This window comes from Sparus aurata, chromosome 8 (genome assembly GCF_900880675.1).
Source record: "Sparus aurata chromosome 8, fSpaAur1.1, whole genome shotgun sequence".
NCBI lineage: Eukaryota > Metazoa > Chordata > Actinopteri > Spariformes > Sparidae > Sparus > Sparus aurata.
In genome coordinates this window covers 3707800-3729307 of record NC_044194.1, presented here as the reverse complement: position 1 = coordinate 3729307, position 21508 = coordinate 3707800, and the positions used below count along the sequence as shown (strand labels likewise).

At 40.8% G+C, this 21508-nt stretch overlaps 2 protein-coding genes and 1 pseudogene across 2 annotated transcripts in view; all 3 read left to right on the top strand.

The window, feature by feature from the left end:
• Window positions 1–2071: 2071 nt before the first annotated feature.
• LOC115586840 (zinc-binding protein A33-like) lies at window positions 2072–3742 on the top strand. Its single transcript, XM_030426240.1, has 2 exons — window positions 2072–2412; window positions 2896–3742. The coding sequence occupies exons 1-2, from the start codon at window positions 2072–2074 to the stop codon at window positions 3740–3742; spliced, it is 1188 nt and encodes a 395-aa protein (XP_030282100.1).
• Window positions 3743–5622: 1880 nt separating this feature from the next.
• LOC115586832 (E3 ubiquitin-protein ligase TRIM21-like) overlaps window positions 5623–21508 on the top strand; it is a 29496-nt gene continuing 13610 nt past the window's right edge. The window contains exons 1-3 of the mRNA XM_030426231.1: window positions 5623–5710; window positions 6754–6851; window positions 8673–10169. Coding sequence (XP_030282091.1) covers window positions 8682–10169 — 1488 coding nt within the window. The 5' untranslated portion in view covers window positions 5623–5710; window positions 6754–6851; window positions 8673–8681. The remainder of the gene's footprint in view (window positions 5711–6753; window positions 6852–8672; window positions 10170–21508) is intronic.
• Window positions 19676–21308, top strand: LOC115586836 (E3 ubiquitin-protein ligase TRIM21-like; annotated as a pseudogene).

Sequence of the window (21508 nt, the reverse complement as noted above, 5' to 3'; positions counted from 1 at the left end):
AAATTTTCTCTTATATGCACAAGTCAATCTGTAGGATTGGTAGACAGTGCTGTGATTCTGTTGTTTAAACTAGTGTGTATATACGAAGATATCAGCCAAAATGTGCACATGAAGACTTGTGAACAAAAGTTATCTTGTCATTATTAAATAGGTGCTTTGATTATGAAGCAACTGTTGTTCACCTTTGATGAGAAGATAGACTGTAAAGAGACCGCTGGAGCCCACTGATTCACAGATGAAGAATTTTTATTTCATGTACTGGACTGAAATCTTTTGTTCTGTTGTGTGTTAGAGCAGTACTGACTCTGATACAAGACATACTAAAAGTAAAAAGTCTCCCGTAACAACAGAGTGCCCTGTAGGCCTTCAGTGTGTTGCATCAGAATAAATTTTGTACCAAAATGAAACTAAACATTCATCAGAGAAACAGCAGAGCTGCAGTCCAGACGAGTCTCTGTGTTTCTCTCTAAAGAAAACTTTCTCGACACAACAGCAGAATCTCTGACAAACACTGGTGAGTAAACGGCCAATTTCAACATGTACATTTAGTCAGAACTACAAAACAGGTCGAAATCAAACCACAGTGACTGAACTCTGGATAAAGTTAGATAGGACACAGTCACAGTTAGCTTTAGCTTCAGCTAATTTACCCACTTTGATTGATCTCCTGATATTAAAACATCATGCTTGATACCTGATATTAATTGAGTTTGTTAAACCACATACCTTTACTGTAAACCACAGCAGCTCAATCCAACCATAACAAAGACAAACACATATAAACTAGTCTGCTAAAGGCTAACTAGCCTAGCTCAGAGCACAGTGTCTGATGTTATCTGACCTTGTATTTTATTGTGTATAAAAGGTACAAAACTGCTGTTTTATACTTTTTATAAACACTTAAGTAAGATGCCTCAAACATATAACCCTGTCCTTTCAACTTTACTGTTTCTGCTCTTTGTCTTTGTATAACTGATAATATTTACTGCGTTTCAGAAATAAGTCCCTGCTGGAAAACCCAGCAGGGACAAGACCAGCAAGACCAGCATATGTTGTGTTTTAGTGCTAGTCTATGCTGGTTTATCCAGCAGGGGTATTACCTGTAACACAACACCTGCGCTGTACTCGGACAGGAAGTTCCACTCAGAGGTGTATCGAGGACACATTATTACCCGTCAGAACTCATTACGATTCTCCTTATATTCTACTATTAGTAGTTTATTGAACAATTAATCAGGAGATATATAAATAGTGCGAATGCCGCAATTATTCATACTATTGTCTTTCTGAAATTTGTTTAAGTTTTTATTATCATTCTTCCATATGTCTTTCGGCTTCTTCTCCTACAAATTTTGAGCTACAGAAACCATTTAACTATAGAAATGTTCAGCTTGTTAAGGACATTACTGCTTGTATTTTCCCATTCATCCTTATGGGGAATTTTTCAAATTTCATTTTGCTACGTTCAGCTAGAGAAACTATTCAACTATTAAAATGTTCGGCTTTTTATGCTCTTTCAGCCTTGAACTTTTCAGCTTTTGAAAAATTCAGCTTTTTCTGCAAACTCTTGACCATTCATTCTTATAGTTTTATTCATTTCCAGCAAGTGTTTTCCAGTGCATTCAGCAGATTTTTGTTGATCAGCTGTCAGCATTCACACTGTATTTTCGCAGGAAATGCAAATAGAATAGAATAGAATAGAGTAGAACAGTCTTTATTGTCATTGTACAGGAGGGTACAATGAAACTGAGGGTGCTCCCAAAGGGCAACAGATCAAACAGGGTGTGAGGGGTCTCCTGTGATGGCCTTGATTCTCCTGAGGCAGCAGGATGTGGCGATGTGTTCCAGGCTGGTCATTGGGCAGCCGATGATCTTTTGGGCAGTGTTTATGACCCTCTGCACTGCCTTCCTGTCCTCGGCTGCTGAGCCTGCGTACCACACACCCAGACAGTATGTCAGTATGCTCTCCACAGAGGAGTGAGAGAAGGCCAGCAGCAGCTTTGTGTCCAGTTTGTTTTTCCTGAGGACACGCAGGAAGTGTTTTCTCACTTTTCCTCCTGAGACTGTAAACATGTCTGCTGCCAGCTGTCTGATGACTGAAGATCAGTTTCTGTGCTCCATCTGTCTGGATGTGTTCACTGATCCAGTCACCACACCATGTGGACACAACTTCTGTAAAACTTGCATCACTAAACACTGGGATAAAAATGACAAGTGTCAGTGTCCCGACTGTAAAGAGTTTTTCAACACCAGACCTGAGGTGAAGGTCAACACGTTCATCTCTGAGATGGCTGCTCAGTTCAGACAGTCAGCTCAACAGAAAGCCAGCAGCAGCAGCTCAGAGCAACAAGTTTCCAAACCAGGAGAAGTTCCCTGTGACGTCTGCACTGGAACCAAACTGAAGGCCCTGAAGTCCTGCCTGGTGTGTCTGGCCTCCTACTGTGAGACTCACCTGGAGCCTCATCTGACAATGTCAGACCTGAAAAGACATCAGCTGATCAACCCTGTGGAGAACCTGGAAGACAGGATGTGTACGAAGCACGATAAACTGCTGGAGCTGTTCTGTAAGACTGACCAGATGTGTGTCTGCAAAGTCTGCACCTATTCAGACCACCAGGGACATTCTGTTGTTCCTCTGAAAGAAGAATATGAAGGAAAGAAGGCCGAGCTGGGGAAGACAGACGCTGAAATTCAGCAGATGATCCAGAAGAGACGACTGAAGATTGAGGAGATGAAGCGCTCAGTGGAGCTCAGTAAGAAAGATGCAGACAGAGAGTAGCAGCCTGTGTTCAGGTCTTCAGCGCTCTGAAGGAGTCTGTTGAAAGAAGCCAGGCCGAGCTCATCGACACCATCAAAGAGAAGCTCTCTCTCTGCTTCTCTTTGATGGTGTCAGAGATCTTCAGAGAAACAGGCTGAAGACTTCATCAAAGAGCTGGAACAGGAAATCTCTGAGCTGAAGAAGAGAAGCTCTGAGATGGAGCAGCTCTCAAAGTCTGAAGACCACCTCCACCTCCTCCAAAGCTCCCCATCACTGAACGCTGCTCCAACCACCAAGAACTGGACAGGAGTCAGCGTCCGTCCACCTTCATATGAGGGGACTGTGGTGAGAGCTGTGAATCAGCTGGAGGAGACGCTCAGTAAACAGATGAAGAAGCTGCTTGAGGCCGAGCTGAAGAGGGTCCAGCAGTATGCAGTGGATGTGACACTCGATCCTGATACAGCATATCCCAAACTCATCCTGTCTGATGATGGAAAACAAGTGAAACATGGTGATGTAAAGAAGAAATTCCCAGACAACCCAGAGAGATTTGATACTGGTGCCTGTGTCTTAGCAAAGCAGAGTTTCTCTTCAGGAAGATTTTATTATGAGGTTCAAGTTAAAGAGAAGACTGACTGGACTTTAGGAGTGGCCAGAGAGTCGATCAACAGGAAGGGAGAAATCACACTGAATCCTCAGAATGGTTACTGGACGATATGTTTGAGGAATAAAAATGAGTACAAAGCTTGTGCTCGCCCGGCAGTCAATCTCTCTCTGAAGAGTCGGCCTGAGAAGGTGGGGGTGTTTGTGGATTATGAGGACGGTCTGGTCTCCTTTTATGACGTTGATGCTGCAGCTCTTATCTACTCCTTTACTGGCTGCTGCTTCACTCAGAAACTCTACCCATTCTTCAGTCCTGAACCTAATCAAGGTGGCAAAAACTTTGCTCCTCTGATCATCTCTCCTGTCAATCACACTGAGTAGAACAAACATTTGATTTTCTACAGAAAAATGTATATCATTTATTATAATAAATATACATTTACTGATCATATTTGGTTTGTACATTGTTGTTATTTAAGATTCTGATGAAGCATTTTGATGTTTAATGTGTCACAGTATCGATCTGATTGATATGACGTCATTGGCATTGGTAAATCATCTCAAACAAGTTATTCAAAAATAATAATCATTGTCTGTTCCTTAAATATTTGGGTGCCAAATTCAGACCTTGTTATGTTCTGATCATTGTTTATATAAGAAGTGTTGCATAGTGACACAAAGTGCTGAAGGACATTTTATCGATAAGACAAATGTAATTAAATTTTCTCTAATTTTGTTTTTAATATGATGAAAAGTATAATAAAGATCTTTTTTGCCTTAGTCAGTAAATGTGTTTTTCATTGTTTTCAGCAGTTGATGTTTCTAATGATGACCAAATCATGCGATTAAAAACACCATCAGCTGTTCTCAGATCAGATCACATGTGAGAGAGGTTGTAGTGTAAGATGATGTTGTGTTATTGAAGGTTTGAGCAGCTGATGTGAACTAAAACTGTCTAACTGGTTTGTAGAGAATAAGTGAGATGTGAGGACGCCCTCTAGTGGAGTTCATACCAAACTGCAGCCTGTGTTCACATGAGGACCTGCTCTTAATAAAGAACTACAGTCTGATGCTGAAGCAGATTACATGAAGGCAGAAGAACAATGAAATCTAACTGGTGCAAGTACTCTGTCTGATGTCAGTATCAAGTTCTGGTTTGTTTTGATTGTACAGTTTTAGTGTACGGCTGTGGTCCAATCACAAGGATTCTCTTCTGTGGGTCTCCTGCATGGTTTCTATCTTGTGACCGTTAAATGTTTGCAGAGCATTTATGGTAAAAGGCTGTGAAAACTAACCTAAATATAAACTCAGATTAGGAGTTCATCCTGAAGGGTGTTTGTGTAACCTCTTTTGTGTATATGTGTTCTGACAGTGGTTGATGTATGACACATAAACTATGGAATGTACGTGAATGCTAAGTTTATGTTTAACCTAATTTTGGATGTGGAGATGGTGGAAAGCCATTTTAAGTGAGTTCACATCTAACCTTGTGACTGCTGCAATTGTGTGAATTGGTTTCTGCTATTATAAAGGATGAGGAGAGACTGACTCCCTTCAGTCATCATATATGCGCTGCTGACGTGTGAACCTTGCTTGCGAGCAATAAAGGACTTCTAGAAAAGAAATGTTGTGTCGAATGGGGTGTTTGACCAACTCTCATCTGCACTACAAGTGACTGATTTTCAGTTGCCACGACAAATGTAATCAGAATATTTCAGACAGAGAAAAGTGGCTCAGCACATCTGTCTAACATCTGGACTTACTGTTTGTAGATTCACATTTTACATTAGACAAGAAATGAATTTAAATCACTGTTGTTGAGGAATCTTGTAATTTAAAACTACTTTCATTTGATCTAATATTACATGCATCCTGATGTCTTTGTCAGTTCGTCCTGTGTTTCCTCTGAACCTGTTCCTGTGTCTTCATCTATCTTCCCGTGTCATGTTTCTCTTGCTTTTGCTTGTCTTGTTTTTTTCCTGAGTTGTATTTTGCTCCTCTTGGTTGATATTTAGTTTTAGCTTTTTGTGTTTCACTTTGCACTTTTTGGATTGATGCCTATTGGTTGTTTTTGGCTGCTGTATAGCTCCATTTTAGAAAAAAAGAGGAATAAACTAAGATTAAAATCTCAACTTGTTTCAAATCTGTGTCAAGACATTTTACAATACAGCAATAAAATCATAGCGCTGCACTGAGAGGAGGAGCAGCTGAGAGATACAAAAATAATGAAGCATTTCCTGATACTGAAGTAGAGCTGCAGTTGAGACGAGTCTCTGTGTTTCTCTCTAAAGAAAACTTCAGCTGAATCCATCTGGTTTTCCCCAACAGCAGGATCTCTGACAAACACTGGTGAGTACACGACCACATAAAGAAAAACTGCAGAAACATTTGGTTGAATTGAGTTAAAACCAGTATCTGACTTTGTTACACCTTTATTACCATTTTTTATGCCATCTAAATGTACCATTTTCAACATGTATAGTTCGTCAGAACTACAAAACAGGTCGAAATCAAACCACAATGACTGAACTCTGGATAAAGTTAGATAGAATACGGTCACAGCTAGCTTTAGCTTCAGCTGATTTACCCACTTGGACTGATCTGTCTCTGAAAATTGAAACATCAGTCTTGATACAGCAACATTTTAGTACTTCAGTTTGTTATACCACATACATTTACTGTCAAGGGCCGCAGCTAAATCCAACCATAACAAAGACACACAAACACAGATAAACTAGTATGCTAAAGGCTACCTAGCCTAGCTTAGATGACCTTTGAATTATCCAACAGCGCATTTTATCGCTGATAAAGGGTTAGGGTTAAAGTCACTCTTTTACAACTTATATAACTGTTAAACACTTAATCAAGAAGCCTTGGATTGATAACCCTGTCCTTGGTACATTAATGTGTCAGCAGCTGTGTGCCTTCGTACAGCTGATAATATTCACTGTGTTTCAGAAATCTGTATTAACACAAAACCTGACCTCTACAAAGACAGGAAGTTCCACTTTGGGCTCAAATATAACTAAAAATAACTGAAAACCTATTTCAAAAAATAATCATTGAGTAATTAAGCTGTTACGAAATAAACAACATATGATCATTGTAATGCAAACAAAATAGTGGATGAGGAGATTTGGTTTGTTTTCTTACACTTGAATTGAAACTTAAATCAGTAAAAATAACTTCAAGGCTTCAACAATGTTGAATTGTGAGTTTAACTGCATTAACATCAATATTAACATTCACAATAACATTACCTCCTCCTGCTTCTCTCTGTTTGTTTATTTTATGTCTTTAGCTGTGTGTTACAGCCGCAGTGCTGTGCTTGTGTTTGTGTATGTTTCCTCTATTCGGGTACTACCTTCATACTCCCCCCTTCTCCTTGCCAGTGTGTGGAGTGCCACACCTGAGTCTTTGGGGCTTGTCCAGGATCGTTAAAGGAGCCTGAAAAACTAGTGAAAGTTATCCGTCTGCGGTAGCTGCTGTGGTGAGTACTGACGTCCACTGTGCCAGTGTTTGGCCATTGCTATTGTGCGAGTTACTGCTCCTCGGGTGAGAATAGGTGAGTGTCCATCTTGGTTGTTAATAAGCCTTTGCATTGGGAACTCGTTTGTTATTTTGCCTTTTTTATTTTCGGGGTAATCCTGGGCGGGGAAAATGTTCCCTATTGGAGGCAGGTGTTTCAGGGCCTTGGCCGCTGATGGAAGGTTTTCAAGTTGCCTCAAGCCCCGTACGCTCTAGAAAATAAGCAGGTAAAGTTATGATAGGTAGAATCTGAAGACTTGGTTTCTCGCACGGCTGTACAGGTAATAATTGTGTGTGGCATCGGACATCAGTGTTATCGTGTTGGCTGCTGGTGGTCGGTGGACCCTACTCCTGGTGTGGCCATTTATAACCCAGGCTTCTGTGCCACAGTTGGATGGTAGCATAGAGAAGTTATGTTTCTTCTGTCACCAGCCCGGCCATCTAGTGACTGATTGTGAAGCTCCAAAGCGCAAACAGCAAGCGTCGGCTTTGAGGCGGCTCAAAGGTGTTGGGCTCATTAAGACTGTGTCACTGGTGGGTCAGCCTAATGCTTCAGGTGAGCCTGATGCATGTTTTAAGCCGATCATCTCTAAAGGTTATGTTTCCATCGCAGGAAAAGCCGAAGACCAACGTCCTGCCACAGTGCTGCGAGACACGACTTGCTCGCAGTCCCTCATCCTAGTGGGTGTACTACCTCTGGGTGCGGAGGGTGACGTGCCGGTGAAGTGAGTTTGGTAGTGAGAGGCATTGAAATGAGATTGATGCCCTCACCCCTCTATGGTGTCCACATTAAGAGTGGATTGATAACTGGTTTCTTCTCAGTAGCTGTACATGCTTGTTTCCCTGTAGATGGGGTTCATTTCATGATGGGGAATGACGTGGCTAGTGGGAAGGTCTTTCTTGTGCCGGAGGCTGTTGGTGCATTTGTGGCTAAGGTGCTGACTCGAGGGCATTCTCCTGAGCAGACCCATACTGCGCATGCTTTATTGTTGTCTGTCTCAGATGATAGGTTGCCCCCTGCTTGTGAAGCAGTGGTTTGCCCGTTCCAGGAGCCAAACACCAGACTACCTGCATCAGTTGTAAAGTGTAGTACTGTAGCGAGGAAGAATGCTGGCGAGTGTACAAAGCGGGAATGTCATGTTAACGAGGGTGTGTTACTGCCCAGATGGGTTTCACAGCCAGGCGCTGTGTCTGGGGTAACACAAGTGTGTTTTGTGTCAAAGTGAGAAAACTTGTGGCAGAGGTCTACGTTACAATGTAGGGTGTATGTTGATGGGTTTGTTCTTATGAGAGGGGGTGTTACAGCCCCAGTGCTGCGGGTGTGTTTGTATTGTGTTTGTTCTATTCAGGTGCCACCCTGGTACTCCCCCCTCCTCTTTGCCAGTGTGTGGAGCGTCACACCTAGGTCTACTTGCCACTTAGGCCTCCTTTACGCTCCTTTATTTTAACGATGTTACTCCCTTCATCCCCTGGCCTTACGGGGATGTAACACTGGTCTTAAAGTATCTACTTTTGGTCCATAGACACATGGAGGTTAAAGTTTGCTCATGTTTTAATAATGACAGCGAGCCTCAGGCGTTCACATGCAGACCAAAAACTCATTGACAATCACAGCACTTACATGACTTTCATCAGCTTCTGAGTAACTTCGTACCTCGGTTTGGAGGAGTACAACAACAGAACTTAACAGTAGTCAACTTATAGTACAGGAGAAATAGTTTATAAAACACTTAATCAAGAGATATAAAATTACAGTTTTCTTTTTCTCACTTTTCATCCTCAGGCTGTAAACATGTCTGCTGCCAGCTGTCTGCTGACTGAAGATCAGTTTCTGTGCTCCATCTGTCGGGATGTGTTCACTGATCCAGTCACCATACCATGTGGACACAACTTCTGTAAAACCTGCATCACTCAACACTGGAATTTCAATGTCCCGTACAAGTGTCCCAACTGTAAAAAGACTTTCAACACCAGACCTGAACTGCTGGTCAACACGTTCATCTCTGAGATGGCTGCTCAGTTCAGACAGTCAGCTCAACAGAAAGCCAGCAGCAGCAGCTCAGAGCAACAAGTTTCCAAACCAGGAGAAGTTCCCTGTGACGTCTGCACTGGAACCAAACTGAAGGCCCTGAAGTCCTGCCTGGTGTGTCTGGTCTCCTACTGTGAGACTCACCTGGAACCTCACCTGACAATGTCAGGCCTGAAAAGACATCAGCTGATCGACCCTGTGGAGAACCTGGAAGGCAGGATGTGTACGAAGCATGATAAACTGCTGGAGCTATTTTGTAAGACCGACCAGATGTGTGTCTGCATGCTCTGCAGTATTTCAGACCACAAGACACATGATGTTGTTCCTCTGAAAGAAGAATACGAAGGAAAGAAGGCCGAGCTGGGGAAGAGAGACGCTGAAATTGAGCAGATGATCCAGAAGAGACGACTGAAGATTGAGGAGATGAAGCGCTCAGTGGAGCTCAGTAAGAAAGATGCAGACAGAGAGATAGCAGCTGGTGTTCAGGTCTTCAGCACTCTGAAGGAGTCTGTTGAGAGAAGCCAGGCCGAGCTCATCGACACCATCGAAGAGAAGCAGAGAGAGACAGAGAAACAGGCTGAAGGCTTCATCAAAGAGCTGGAACAGGAAATCTCTAAACTGGAGAAGAGAAGCTCTGAGGTGAAGAAGCTCTCGAGTTCTAAAGAGAGCATCATCACCTTCCAAAGCTCCCCATCAATGAACACTGATCCACCCACCAAGGACTGGACAGGAGTCAGCGTCCGTCCACCTTCATATGAGGGGACTGTGGTGAGAGCTGTGAATCAGCTGGAGGAGACGCTCAGTAAACAGATGAAGAAGCTGTTTGAGGCCGAGCTGAAGTGGGTCCAGCAGTATGCAGCGGATGTGACACTCGATCCTGATACAGCACATCCTGAACTCATCCTGTCTGATGATGGAAAACAAGTTAAACATGGAGATGTAATGAAGAATCTCCCAGACAACCCAGAGAGATTTGATAAATGTGCTAATGTCTTAGCAAAGCAGAGTTTCTCTTCAGGAAGATTTTATTATGAGGTTCAAGTTAAAGAGAAGACTGACTGGGATTTAGGAGTGGCCAGAGAGTCGATCAACAGGAAGGGACAAATCACAGCATCTCCTCAGAACAGTTATTGGACGATATGGTTGAGGAATGAAAATGAGTACTATGCTTGTGCTGGCCCTGCAGTCCGTCTCTCTTTGAAGCATCAGCCTGAGAAGGTGGGGGTGTTTGTGGATTATGAGGAGGGTCTGGTCTCCTTTTATGACATTGATGCTGCAGCTCTTATCTACTCCTTTACTGGCTGCTGCTTCACTCAGAAACTCTACCCACTCTTTGGACCATGTCCTAATGATGGTGGTAAAAACTCTGCTCCTCTGATCATCTCTCCTGTCAATCACACTGAGTAGAACAAACATTTGATTTTCTATAGAAAGATTCACATCATTTGATGTAATTAATGTATATTTACTGATTATATTTGGTTTGTACATTGTTGTTTTATCAGATTCTGAATAGCATTTTTTTACCGTTTTTTAATGATTTTTTTTATGTGTCACAGTATCAATCTGGTTAATATGATGTAAGGAACTGCTTTTGAATATGACATTTTTACTGTATTTCACCAGATTCAACCATTTTCCCATTGTAGTTTAATGCATGAAATTCTTGTATTTTTTATTCTCAATTTCATTGTTAAAACACAAACGTTGACACTTTCCTACCGTAGTAAGTTAGATAACAAGCTACAACTGTATTTTCATCAAAACAAGTGCTCCTCCGGCTGGACATCAACATTGGTCTCTATGGTCAGTCATCTGTGAGACAAGGGTGCAGGGACCGTCTACAAAGTGCAACTCCAAAAAGAGATACTACAAAAAATATTTGCTAACTTCACTATTATTCAGTGTAGTGTCACCAAAATCACTCCACACAGCAATGATCTCCTGTTGGTTATTCTACAACTGTTTGTTTGGAAAAAATGTCATTTGTCATAATTAATAATTTAATAATTTTGTGGAATTTCTATTGGGACAAATATTCAAAAACTTATTAATATTCAGTGTAGCATCACCAAATTCACCTAACCCCAATTTAAAACAAAAGTGTTTTCTAATGTAACATTAACTTGATATTGGTATTAAAAATGTTTTAATACATAATCCATGTCTTATTGTATCCATGCATCTGTTTCTCTCAAACACACACACATGCATCATACATTCAATGCCTGGGTATTTCTGTTTATATTTCATATTTTGTTCATGTTTCACATTCTGTTTTGTTTTTTGTTGTCCAAGTTTCCAAAGTTGTTGCAGTTTGCACAATAAGTGTTGACATTGATGAATCAGATGCAGATTTAAAAACATTTCTCTCTCTCTCTCTCACACACACACACACACACACACACACACACACACACCAGTTGAATCTGGTGAAATATAGTAAAAATGTAAAATATCACTTATTTTCTTCAAAATGACATCCTGACATTGCAGAATGCATGGTTTTATACTGTAATGGCAGTGAGATTAAAAAAATGTGGTTTTAATGAAAGTCAATGAGGCATTTTTGGCCACGAAGGTGGTTATAGGGAGTATCTGTACATAAAAAATACAAATGCAATCAAATTCATTTTGTTGGTAATCTCTAATATATCCAAGACTCTAATCACCACCAAAGCCCCATCAGCCTACTACTTATTATATGGAAAATAATACATTTTTTGTAGGCTTTTTATAGATATTTCAAATACTTAAACTGGCATTTAAAGGGTTAACATCCTGAAAATGATTGCATATTTGATCATGTCGATCAGGGCCTAAGCAAAAAAAAAAAAATAAATTATGGCAGATTTTGTGCATGTACATTTTTGCCATGAAGGTGGTTAGAGGGAGTATTTGTTACTACCTAAAACACTGATGCAATCAGATCAATTTTGTTGGTAATCTTTGACAAATCCAAGACTCTCAATCAATCAATCACCACCAAGGCCCCAAACCTGAACTACTTATTATATGGAAAATATAAATTTATTTTAGAGGAAATAATGAAATAATTCAAATAATAAAACTGGCATTTAAAGGGTTTAAATGATTTATGAAAAAAAAGCAGAACAAAACATTGATGTATGGCGATTTAATGGCATTTCTTTTGTGCCTGTACATTTTTGCCACGAGGGAAATGATTTTGAGGAGGGCACGAATCCTTTTTATCATTTTGATATGTTATTCTTTCTTATGAAATTTGCCAAATATGGAATATTGTAGGGTGAAAACTCATGTCTGTGGGCCTCCTGCATGGTTTCTGTTTTGTGACAGTTAATGTTTGCAGAGTATTTATGGTATAATGTTGTGAAAACTAACCTAAATGGGAACTTGGTTAAGGAGTTCATCCTGAAGGGTTTTTGTGTAACCTCTTCTGTGTAAATGTGTTCTTACAATGGTTGATGTATGACACATAAACTATGGAATGTACATGTATGCTTAGTTACTAGTAGTTAAGTAACTAAGCATACACGTACTTAGTAGTAGTTTATGTTTAACTTAATTTGGATGTGGAGAGGGTGGAAAGCTATTTCAAACAAGTTCACATGTAGCCTTGTGACTGCTGCATTTGTGTGAATTGGTTTCTGCTATTATAAAGGATGAGGAGAGACTGGTACACTTCAGTCATCATCTATGGCTGCTGACATGTGACTCTTGCTTACAAGCAATAAAGAACTTCTAGAAAAGAAATATCTTGTTGAATTTGGTGTTTGACCAACTCTAATCTGCACTACAAGCGACTGATGCTCAGTTGCCATGGCAAATGTAATCAGAATGTTTCAGACAGCTGGACAGAAAAGCTGCTCAACACTTTGGAGAACAGCAGTGAAGTGCAGAGGGATTAGTTGCTGTAACGGATCACAGACTGTAAAGTGTTTGGAACAGTCACACATTGAAATGTTACAGTCACAGACAGGAGGTAACTAAAAACTGTTACTCACATACAAAAGCTCAAAACTTTACTTGCCATATGTTTCTGTTTCTGGGGGCTGTTTGACTTTTCCAAAAATGTGAGAGGTAATATTTTACTTTTTACTCCACTACATCTGTCTAACAATCTGGATTTGCTGTTTGCAGATTCACATTTTACACTAAAAAGATATGAACTCAAGTCACTTTTGTTGAGTAATCTTGTAAATTAAAAGTACTTTCATTAAATCTAATATTACATGCATCCTGATGTCTTTGTCAGTTCGTCCTGTGCTTCCTCTGAACCCGTTCCTGTGTCTTCCACTATCTTCCTGTGTCATGTTTCTGCTGTTTTTGTTCTTCTTGTTTTCTCCTGAGCTGTACTTTGCTCCTCTTGGTTGATACTTTGTTTTAGCTTTTGTGTTTCTACTTTGTATTTTTAGGATTTACGCCACTTGGTTGTTTTTGGATTACTCAGCTTTTTGGGAAATGAAGCTCGCCTTTTGTTCTTAATCCTGCCTGCCTCCCTAGTGCTTTGTATGTGGGTCCTCACCTTTTTACCACAAATTGTTACATTATGATCTTTAAAATGAATTGGAAAATAACATTCTTAGCTCTATTTCTTGGATATAAGGGCTTCTCTGTAATGTGGTCAGTTGTAAATCTGTCACATAGAGAAAAGATGCTGAACAGTTTGGAAAGCAGCAGAAAAGTGAAATGACAGACTGAACAGTGAGCTGAACACTGGAGTGTTGGTGGGAGTACACTGACCTACACAGAACTGACTAAATATTTCTTCAAGACTAAGTTAAAACCAAATCAGTTAATTTACTTGAGAAATCACTAATCTTCATCAGTAATGCTACATGAGGCAAATTCATTTTTTAATCTAAATGTTTCTCTTATATGCACAAGTCCACATTTAGGTATTGGAAAGCAAAAACATATCAACATTGAGTCATTTCAAAATAAGTTATTCATGGTGTCAAAGTCAATCCGGCGTGATGGCAGCATAACAACCGCATTCATGATGATTCTCTGAATGTTCCACCAATCATTGTTCAAATTCATCCAATGAAATGTTCTATATACTTTTGTCTTTTGTCCTCAGACTGTAAACATGATAGTTCAATGATAGTTTTGAAGCTCACACTCAATCTGTTTTCATTCTTGTGTATCACTATAAGTAGAAACACTTGATATTTCATTCATGTGTTTGCAAATAATCTGCCAGAGTTGATCCTATCTATGTATTAATGGTTGAAATAGAACAGACTATTTCCAGTATTAAGATAAATATGTGTATGATTTATTGATCAGTGTAACTTTGCCTTTGTCAAATGAGAAATGTGCTCAGTAGATCATGTGGAGGCTGGTAGAGTTTAAACTGCAGTTTCCAATTCTGGCCTCTAGATGTTGCTGTTACTAAGACTAAATCAACTCAAATCAAATTAACTTTATTTATATAGCACCTTTCATACATGTAAAAATGCAGCCCAAAGTGCTTTACATTAAAAGAAAAGAAAATGAAACAAACCCCCACTCCCCGTACCCTCATTCATGTAACACACACACACACACACACACACACATGCACACACACCCTTGAGCATACTACACCGATACGTACACCTCATCCCCCCACAAGATAAAATGGAGTATGGCTGAGCACTGATAGACCAAGTGAGGAAACACCATCCTATGGGGGCCATCCCCACCGAGAGCCGTCCAAGCCCACAACTACAGGGACACCGCCACAGAGACCACCCCGACCCAGACAGATAGGGGCCCATACCACGGTCGTAAAGCCCTAGGGCAGGACTCCCCAACTATTGAGGCCTGGACAACCCCCAGGACGGCACCCCTGCAGGCAGGCCAGACAGAGCTCCCGGAATGAAGGGCCCCCATGAGGAGAACACTGGAGCTGGAAACTAAGAGACAATAAATAAAATAAGTACTAAAAGAAATGAAAAACCTCCTAAAACAACATAAATGAATGTTAATATAAATTACTAAGAGCAAAACACAACTTTTAAGTACTAAACCCGTAAAAGCAGCATTAAAAATAAATACATAAATAAGTAAATTAATAATAAAACCTTTAAGAGAAAATTAAAGGACAAAGAAAAATGGCAGAACAGCATAAATGAGTAATACTAAATGAGTAAAAGGGGACTCAGTTAAAAGCTAAATTAAAAAGGTGAGTCTTGAGCCTGTGTTTAAAAGCATCAACAGACTCAGTGGCCTTGATGCCCTCCGGCAGGCTGTTCCATAGGCGAGGGCCGTAATGATAAAATCAGGCTTCACCAAAGGTTTTGGTTCTAACACTGGAAACAGATAAAAGACCAGTACCGGAGGACCTCAGGGTCTGTGAGGGCCGATACGGTAAAAGCAGGTCAGACAGATAAGAAGGCCCAAGGCCGTTAAGACACTTAAAAACTAATAAAAGAACCTTAAAGTCGATCCTGAAGCGCACAGGGAGCCAATGCAGTGATTCTAAAACTGGTGTAATGTGAGCCCGCATTCTGCTCTTCGTCAGCACACGTGCAGCTGAGGTCTGGAGCAGTTGAAGCTGTGAAATGCTCTTTTTTTGGGAGACCAGAGAGCAGGGCATTACGGTAATCTAACAGGCTATAGATAAAAGCATGCATTAGCACCTCTGTGCTGGCCAGAGAGAGAAACGGGCGAACTCTGGCTATATTCTTAAGATGGTAAAAACCAAGCTTTGTAGTATTTCTGATGTGTGGAATAAAATCAAGCTCAGAGCTGAAAAGAACGCCAAGGTTTTTTACACATTGTGAACGTTTAAAAGCATTTAGTTTTGGTAAAAGCCTTGCCTTCAGGACCAATAATTAAAACCTCTGTTTTGTCCTGGTTGAGCTGTAAGAAGTTCTCTGCCATCCATGACTTTATATCTAATACACAGTTTAAAAGGGAATCAATAGGCCCCATGTCATCAGGAGACACGGCAATGTAAAGCTGTGTATCATCAGCGAAGCTGTGAAAATGGATGCCGTGCCTTCTGATGACGTCCCCAAGGGGAAGCATATATGAATTGAAAAGTATTGGACCTAAAATTGACCCTTGGGGCACCCCACACTTAAGTTCATGCGTTCCTGAGGAACATGTATCCATACTTACAAGAAAGTGACGATCTGTGAGGTACGAATAAAACCAGTTAAGAACAGTACCAGAGAGGCCCACCAGGTGTCTGAGTCTATTTAAGAAGATGTGGTGATCTACTGTATCAAAAGCAGCGCTTAGATCCAGTAGCACCAGGACTGACAGTTTCTGAGAGTCCATGTTACACCTGAGATCATTAACAATCTTCACGAGGGCTGTCTCGGTACTGTGGTTCATCCTAAAACCAGATTGACACTGTTCTAAAATATTGTTGCCAATTAAAAAAACATTTAATTGGATATAAACCAGCTTTTCTAAAACTTTACTTAAAAAGGGTAAGTTGAAAACAGGTCGGTAGTTGGCGAAAATATCAGGATCCAAATTGCTCTTCTTCAGAAGGGGCTTCACCACTGCCGTTTTAAAGGCAGTGGGGAAGACACCCGTCTGGAGAGAGCACTTAACAAGATTTAAAGTTCAAACTCTAAATTGTTTTAAGAGTGATGTGGGAATCGGGTCTAAAAGGCAGGTTGTTGGGTTAACTCGGGAGAAAACTCTACATGCATCAACCAGGACAAAATGCTCCATTGTCTCCACAGATAAAAGCGATGGTTCAGGTTTGTTAAAAGCAACATTGTTTTGTTCTAAAAGAGTGGATCTAATGCCATCGATTCTACCTCTGAAGTGGTCTGCAAAGTCCTCACATAGATTCTTAAAATCAGTATTAATTAAACGAGCGATTGTGGAGAAGAGGGATTTATGGTCGTTCTTTTTATCTGAGATGAGTTGTGAAAAATGGGAAGTTCTTGCCTGTTTTACTGCTTTATTGTAGGTTTTGAGTTTGTCTTGGAATATGTCATAATGAACTGTTAAATTTGTCTGCCTCCATTTTCTCTCTGCACTCCTGCAATTTCTTTTTAGTTGTTTTCTTTCAGTCTTTATCCAAGGTGGTGTAGGTTTGATTGATACTGTTTTTGTGGAAAGTGGAGACACTGAATCTAGGGCTGACCTGAGTTTACTGTTAGAATTATCAACAATAAAATTGCAGGGTGTATGTAAAATGTCAGCAGTGCTATTGTGTAAAATTTCAATAAAATTTGCAGCCACTTCAGGAGTAAGGTAGCGCTTCCTCACTGTTCTCACTGGGGCCTCCTGTTGGATAAAACTGGAGATATTGAAAAACACACAATAATGGTCAGACACAGCCAGGTCGACAACAGAGGACACACCAGTGGACAGGCCATATGTTTTGACCAGGTCCAGGGTGTGTCCTCTGTTGTGAGTGGGCTGTGTGATGTGCTGCTTAAAATCCAGGTAGTTTAAAAGATTTAAAAATTCAGTCGCAGTGGGATTTGAATTATCAACTGTGTGTATGTTAATATCACCAGTTATTAAAACCCTATTGTAAGTTGAGTGTAAAATCAATAAAAGTTCAGAAAACCCACTGATAAAACAGGGATGGTGCTTGGGTGGTCTATAAATAGTCATACATAAAATCGGAGGACTGCCAAAAAACAAAGGCATGGTGTTGAAATGATGTATAGTTGTTAAAAGAAATGTCCTTTGTTATTATAAGCATGGTGTTGAAATGATGTACAGTTGTTAAAAGAAATGTCCTTTGTTGTTATAGAGTTCGAGATGATTGTTGCAGTCCCACCACCTCTCCTACCACTCCTGTTAGAAAAAAAAAAACTAAAGTTTGGTGGGGAATTCTCAGTGACAACAGCTCGTGCATCAGTGCTAAGCTATGTTTCAGTTAAAAATAAACAGTCAAGTTTGTTCTCTAAAATTAGGTCACTGATGATAAAAGACTTGTTCAACAGGGAGCTAACGTTAAAAAGTGCCATGTGGAGGGCTGCATGTGGGCTGGTTGACTGTGAGACCTTGTTGATGTTAACATGTTTCAGGTTATGACGGGAAGGGCAGGGAGGTGTAATGGGACGGTGGATGTGTAGTGGTCTGTTGTTTGTGATGACTGGGATGTGTGCAGGGTGTGAAGTGGAGATGGAGATGGAGGTAGAGATGTAGGTGGACTTGTGGCGTCAATCTGTGGGACAGGGGAGATGTGTGGTAATGTGGGAGGCTAGTGCAGTGAGACCTTTAATGTTGAGGTGGAAGATGTCCAGCCAAAATAGATCAGTCCTTTTCCAGAATGTATCAAAGTTATTAATGAATCCAAACCCACATACAGAGCAAAAGTCCGATAACCACTGATTGATACTGAATAATCTGCTAAAAAACTCAGAGCCACATCTGGGGGATGGAATCAATCCAGAAAATATACAGGTCCTACCCAGACTTTCTATGAGGTTAGCAAGCTGTTTGTATTCCACGCAGAACTTTGTTGATTGTCCGCACCTGAGATTGTTCACGCCACAGTGCACGAGGATCGTGTGGGCAGATGGTTGACGGTCGGCAATAACAGGGATGCGTTTGTGTAAATCCAGGATTTTTGCAGCAGTAAAGGAATAAGTAATGCCATTTGTGACTGTTGTAAATGGTGGTTGATAATCTGGAGGATTGCATGGTGGACAGTGCTGTGACACTGTTGTTTAAATTAGTGTGTAAATATGAAGATATCAGTCAAAATGTGCACATATATAGACTTCTGAACAAAAGTTATCGGGTCATTTCTGACTGGTGCTTTGATTGTGAAGCAGCTGCCGTGACAATGTTGTGGAATTTAAGCCTTTTTAAACTGTTTGATTACATAGCAAGTTAATGTTGGTCAGTAATGAAGTAGTACATGTTTCATTTTACATTTCAACAATAAAACAGATGAAGAATGTTATTTTGTGTATTGGAGATAAATCTTTTGTTCTGTTGTGTGTTGGAGCAGTACTGACTCTGATACAACACATAATAAAAGTAAGTCTCCCGTAACCACAGAGTGCCCTGAAGGCCTTCAGTGTGTTACATCAGACTAAATCTTGGACCAAAAGTATGTCAGTAATCAAGTTGAACCTGAAAGGTAACAAAACCTCACCTGCAGAGCAGAAAGAGGCGGAGCAACACTGGAAAAACACAACAGCTTTAATATCACATTCATTTAATGAAACTGAACATTCATCAGAGAAGCAGCAGAGCTGCAGTCCAGACAAGTCTCTGTGTTTCTCTCTGAAGAAAACTTTCTCAACACAACAGCAGAATCTCTGACAAACACTGGTGAGTACACGGCCAATTTCAACATGTACATTTTGTCAGAACTAGAAAACAGGTCAAAATCAAACCACAGTGACTGAACTCTGGATAAAGTTAGATAGGACACAGTCACAGCTAGCTTTAGCTTTAGCTAATTTACCCACTTTGACTGATCTGTTTCCTGATATTAAAACATCAAGATTGATACCTGATATTGCTGTTTTACACTTTCTAATAGCTGTAAAATACTTCAGTAAGATGCCTTGAACTTATAACTTATAACCTTGTCCCTTCAACTTTACTGTTTGTGCTCTTTGTACAGCTGATAATATTTACTGCGTTTCAGAAACCAGTATTACCTGTAACAAAACCTGAACTGTAGTCAGACAGGAAGTTCCACTCAAAGGTGTATCCAGGACACATTTTTACCTGTCGGAGCTCATCATGACTCTCCTTCAATTAAAGAAGTAATAGTTTATTTAACATTTAATCAAGAGATATCTAATTAGAGTTTTCTGTTTTTTCATCCTCAGACTGTAAACATGTCTGCTGCCAGCTGTCTGCTGACTGAAGATCAGTTTCTGTGCTCCATCTGTCTGGGTGTGTTCACTGATCCAGTCACCATGTGGACACAACTTCTGTAAAACCTGCATCACTAAACACTGGGATAAAAAGTGTCAGTGTCCCAACTATAAAGAGATTTTAAACATCAGACCTGAACTGCAGGTCAACACGTTCATCTCTGAGATGGCTGCTCAGTTCAGACAGTCAGCTCAACAGAAAGCCAGCAGCAGCAGCTCAGAGCAGCAAGTTTCCAAACCAGGAGAAGTTCCCTGTGACATCTGCACTGGAACCAAACTGAAGGCCCTGAAGTCCTGCCTGGTGTGTCTGGCCTCCTACTGTGAGACTCACCTGGAGCCTCATCTGACAATGTCAGGCCTGAAAAGACATCAGCTGATCGACCCTGTGGAGAACCTGGAAGACAGGATGTGTACGAAGCATGATAAACTGCTGGAGCTGTTCTGTAAGACCGACCAGATGTGTGTCTGTATGTTATGCACTGTTTTAGACCACAAGACACATAATGTTGTTCCTCTGAAAGAAGAATATGAAGGAAAGAAGGCCGAGCTGGGGAAGACAGACGCTGAAATTCAGCAGATGATCCAGAAGAGACGAGTGAAGATTGAGGAGATGAAGTGCTCAGTGGAGCTCAGTAAGAAAGATGCAGACAGAGAGATAGCAGCTGGTGTTCAGGTCTTCACTGCTCTGAAGGAGTCTGTTGAGAAAAGGCAGGCCGAGCTCATCGACACCATCAAAGAGAAGCAGAGAGAGACAGAGAAACAGGCTGAAGGCTTCATCAAAGAGCTGGAACAGGAAATCTCTGAGCTGGAGAAGAGAAGCTCTGAGGTGCAGCAGCTCTCACAGTCTGAAGACCACCTCCACCTCTTCCAAAGCTTCCCATCACTGAATGCTGCTCCACCCACCAAGGACTGGACAGGAGTCAGCGTCCGTCCACCTTCATATGAGGGGACTGTGGTGAGAGCTGTGAATCAGCTGGAGGAGACGCTCAGTAAACAGATGAAGAAGCTGTTTGAGGCCGAGCTGAAGAGGGTCCAGCAGTATGCAGTGGAGGTGACACTCAATCCTGATACAGCACATCCCAACCTCATCTTGTCTGATGATGGAAAACAAGTTAAACATGGTGATGTAAGGAAGAATCTCCCAGAGAACCCAGAGAGATTTGATACTTGTACCTGTGTCTTAGCAAAGCAGAGTTTCTCTTCAGGAAGATTTTATTATGAGGTTCAAGTTAAAGAGAAGACTGACTGGTATTTAGGAGTGGCCAGAAAGTTGATCAAAAGGAAGGGATGCACAACACTGACTCCTCGGAATGGTTACTGGACAATATGGTTGAGGAATAAAAATGAGTACAGAGCTCTTGTTGACCCTTCAGTCAGTCTCTCTCTGAAGTGTCGGCCTGAGAAGGTGGGGGTGTTTGTGGATTATGAGGAGGGTCTGGTCTCCTTTTATGATGTTGATGCTGCAGCTCTTATCTACTCCTTTACTGGCTGCTGCTTCACTCAGAAACTCCATCCACTCTTCAGTCCATTTCTTAACGATGGTGGTAAAAATTCTGCTCCTCTGATCATCTCTCCTGTCAATCACACTGAGTAGAACAAATATTTGATTTTCTATAGAAAGATTCACATCATTTAATGTGATAAATGTATATTTACTGATTATATTTGGTTTGTACATGTTTTTTCAGATTCAGATGAAGCATTTTTGACCTTTTTCTGCAAATGTTTTTGTTTAATGTGTCACAGTATCGCTCTGATTGATATGATGTACTCAACCTGTCCAACTGGTTCGTA